General features: G+C 59.5%; 1 protein-coding gene across 1 annotated transcript in view; it reads right to left on the bottom strand.

The window, feature by feature from the left end:
* The window catches only part of EPHA10 (EPH receptor A10), a 28,055-nt gene extending 25,156 nt beyond the window's left edge, over window positions 1-2,899 (bottom strand). The window contains exon 1 of the mRNA XM_026863261.1: window positions 2,235-2,899. Within this exon, the coding sequence (XP_026719062.1) occupies window positions 2,235-2,838 (604 nt within the window). The 5' untranslated portion in view covers window positions 2,839-2,899. The remainder of the gene's footprint in view (window positions 1-2,234) is intronic.
* Window positions 2,900-3,749: the final 850 nt, after the last annotated feature.

Genomic DNA, 3,749 nt, shown 5'->3' with positions numbered 1-3,749 from the left:
AGACAGGCAGTGCCCAGCCGTGCGGTGGCCTGGCGACGCTTCTCCTTTGCTTCTGCCGCCCCATTTCCTCCAGATTTAGACCCAAGAAGCTGCCCCACGCGCTTGGCCCTGAGCATCACCGGAGATCCACCCCGGCCCTGCGGGGTCCCCGACCCGCAGCACCCAGCAGTCAGCTGGGCAAGTGCAGAGGCCAGCACGCCCCGCGCTGCAGGCACAGCCAGAAAATCCTCGGAGAAGATGGAAGGGAAAGGGAGAGGACGAGGAGCTGCAAACCCGCACCTAGACAGCCTGGAGAACCGGCAGCTGCCCCCGGCACCGGGACGGGACCAGCCCCCCCGGCCGCCTCCGCTCCCTAAAGCGGCCGCATCTGGAACAAACGCGGGGTCCGACCCCTCACGGCCCCACGCGCTGCAAGAGGCTGCGGCCAAGAAGTTTCACTGTCAAGGAGGATCCAGCAAACTCACCCGCCGAGCCTCCGAAGCCACTGCACGGGACCAGGCGCGGCAGCCGGGTTTGCCGGGCCATCACCCGCTGCTTCAGCGTCCCCAAACCCCCACCGTATTTACCTGCCTCCAGCTCAAGGGCTTCTGTCCTTGTTGGAAGAATTTCCGCAGCCCTGGATGCTTTCATCAGAAATCTTTTAAAGTTATTCACTTAGCGCTATGCTAATGCAGCGCTCTAAAACAAACCAAAACCTCAACCTTAAAAACTATTTTCTGATATTTGACCAGACATCAGACGTTGCTCCACAGAGAGTGACTAATGACCTGCTTTCTATGAGAGGGGGGAAAAACTTAATTATGTCCATTAAATTACTTCAAATATTTTTCCTTAGAGAATATGAATTATTTAAACTCAACACAGAGAAATCTGAAACATTAGCAAAAGCCTTCTGGGACTCGCTATGTAAATTCCCACTCCAAACAGATGGGGAGAGCGTGGCAAGCTGCCACGCAGGCACTGAAGCAATGAACAGCGGTGAGATTTCAATTCGATAGTTTTAATAAGGTCTTCTTAAGGAGAGCACCAAGCGAAGAGCCACGACCCGGAGCGCCAGGAAGGCTTCTCACCTCCGGGGGGAAGGCGGCAACGTTGGCCCAACTTCAATCGGAACAGCCCCCAGTGGCTCCTCAAGGACAGACCCGATTCCTCAGGAAAAGCTGGCTCTGCCAGCGCACCAACACGGGGAGCTGCGCCTCTCCGGGACGCGGTCATCTCTTCCGCTCAATCTCTTTTTTACCAAGCGAAAAGAGAGAGGCCCAAGGTATCACCTGGGCACCAGGCACGGGCAGCAGAGGCTCCTTTCGGGCACATCTTACTGAAGAGAACGTCTCCCCGCGCAGTCCCAGCTGGTGGCCTGACTGCCCCTCCGCCCCAGAGCAGCCCCGCGCGCAGGGCAGCCGCTCACGCTGCCAGTTAATGGCCGATAGCTAATTACACCTCCCAGGGGAGAAAAGCCCCCGGTGCTGGCGGCCAGAGGCACAGCCGCTCCCGGGGGGAGACACACGCACAGAGCGGCCCCCGCTCGCCCGGGACCACCGCCGGCTCCTGCGGGCCCAGAGGCCGCTGAGCCCACGCTGAGCCGGGACTAGGGAGGGAAGGTGCCCGGGGGAGGCATCAGCCTGGCACCTCTCCCCTCTCAGCTCAGACGCTCCGAGAGAGGAGCGCGGCAGGCGGCGTCCCGGCTCGGGGCTGGTCCCACGCTCAGGGCTGGGCCCGTGCCCGGCGCTCGCCTGCCTTTGGACACGAGATCAAAGCGGTCACGGCACCAGGTCCATGAGTGGGGTGCCGTTACGGTAGAGGTCATACCCATTCTCACAGCTGTCATTAAACGTAACCTTGCGAGCCGTAAAGTCGCTGAATTATTAAATTGTGTCTAAAGCACGGCAATGGGGACGTTAATGTTCTGGGGTAGTTTTACAGTTACAGATAAAGCTGTGGGAAATGCCTGACGGTATTCACAGCCTGGGCACTTCTGCCAGCCAAGGTCGCGCTGCCAAGCAGCTACCAGCAACGCGCCCCGCTGAGCCGGTGGCCACCCCTGTGGCTCAAGGCCTGGCGGGTAGCTGGAGCTGTTATCCAGCTGTTATCCAGCTGTAGCTGGGGAGCTAACGGAATCGCGTCGCCAACAAAAGGCAGTTTCATTTGTCTGAGCTGTGCCCGGACACCGGGCAGACGGGAGCAACCTGGCAGCGACACCGACAAAAACAGAGGACACCGGCGGCCACTTTTACCTCTGCATCCCCCGTCCTTCTCCTCGAAGCCGGGGCCGCAGGTGCACTTCCCTATGGGGACCAGCCACTCGCCCTCGGCGCTGCAGTGCATCCTGGGCGGATTATCCACGTCCACCTCGGCGTGAGCGACGCAAGTGCCCTTAACCTCCACCAAAGTCGCGAAGGCCGTCTCTGCCACCGTGTCCGGAAAGACGGCCAGGTTCTGCACGGTGGCGAGGCACTTCTTGTAATAGACCCGCACGGAGACCAGCGCCACGCAGGCGCCCACGTCCTGGAAGCCCAGGTGGAAGCCTCTCTTGCTCAGGTGCCCAATCTCCCTCAGCTCGGTGTTCAGCTTCATCTTGCGCTCGCCCAGGTCCCCCTGCGTGAAGCTCTCATCGGCAGCGATGGTGTCGATCTTGGTGTGTTTGCTCTCACGGACGCTGCGGCCCAGGTCAGCATCAGACTCGACGTAGTACAGATTGAAGGTCTCCTTGCAGGTGCCCGTCACGCCAGGGATGCTGTTGCAGTCCCGCAGGGTGAACTTCAGCTCGATGAAGATCCTCTGGCCGTCGCGCCGGGCAATCCAGCCCGTCTGCAGCCAGTTGTTCTGGTTTGGCTCCATGACGTTGCAGACCTGGTACGTGCGTATCGGCTTGTAGTTCTCATCCACACCACTGATTTCTTCCCACTGGGGAAAGAACACAACGGGCTGTAACAGCTCGGGAGCTGCCGTGAGCAAGAACCAGCCACCCCGGCAGAAACACACCGATGGGTATAAATATCACCACCACAAGCCTCTCCACCTACAGGCCATTATATCATCGGCACGCCGAGTCCTTAGCCCACCAAAACCAGGAGCTGCAGCGTCGCGGCGGCGCTGCCGGACCCCCTCGCACCCGAGGTGCAAACACGGGGACACAACCAGAGAGAGGGCGCTGGCACCAGAGCTCCTAAAGCAGAAGTCTCATACGAAACTGGGCACGCCACCTCCTGAGAAGCCAGAGCCTCCATCTCCCAGGCGTGCTGTGGATGTTCCGTCCCCGGGAAGGTCCGCACAGCGTTACCGCGTAACGCCAGGCGGGGCTGGGCTACCCGCAGCAGCCCAAGGCGGCCGAGGAGGCGTGACACCAGTCACGGCATCACACCAGGGCAAACGTCTTCGTGAACAGCAGCTTCTCTGCGAGCAGAAGTTTTAGCTGGAACGGGACAAATCCTCTGGCTGCAAGGGAAACGGTATTTCCCCAAAGTTACCAGCAGAGATTCTGATTACTGAAACGATGATTCAACCCTCGCAGCCTTAAGGATGACCTGGCAACTTCCCAAAGCAATTCTTTCTGTGGGTAAATTTATGCAAGATTGCCAAACGCACCCAAAACAGAGTTTCTTCTGCAGACTAACAGCTGGGCAGCACAGACGACTCCAGGATCTCTCACTACTCCCTCCAAACGCTTTGTTTCCGTGCCGGGAAACGAACCCAAAGCACCAAGAAACGCGGCGTCTCCCGACCCGCCCTCCCGCGAGCGGCTACAGCCC

This window comes from Athene cunicularia (genome assembly GCF_003259725.1).
Source record: "Athene cunicularia isolate RWA chromosome 23 unlocalized genomic scaffold, athCun1 chr23_part1, whole genome shotgun sequence".
NCBI lineage: Eukaryota > Metazoa > Chordata > Aves > Strigiformes > Strigidae > Athene > Athene cunicularia.
The sequence above is the reverse complement of the archived record's forward strand: the minus strand, read 5'-3'. Positions and strand labels throughout refer to the sequence as shown.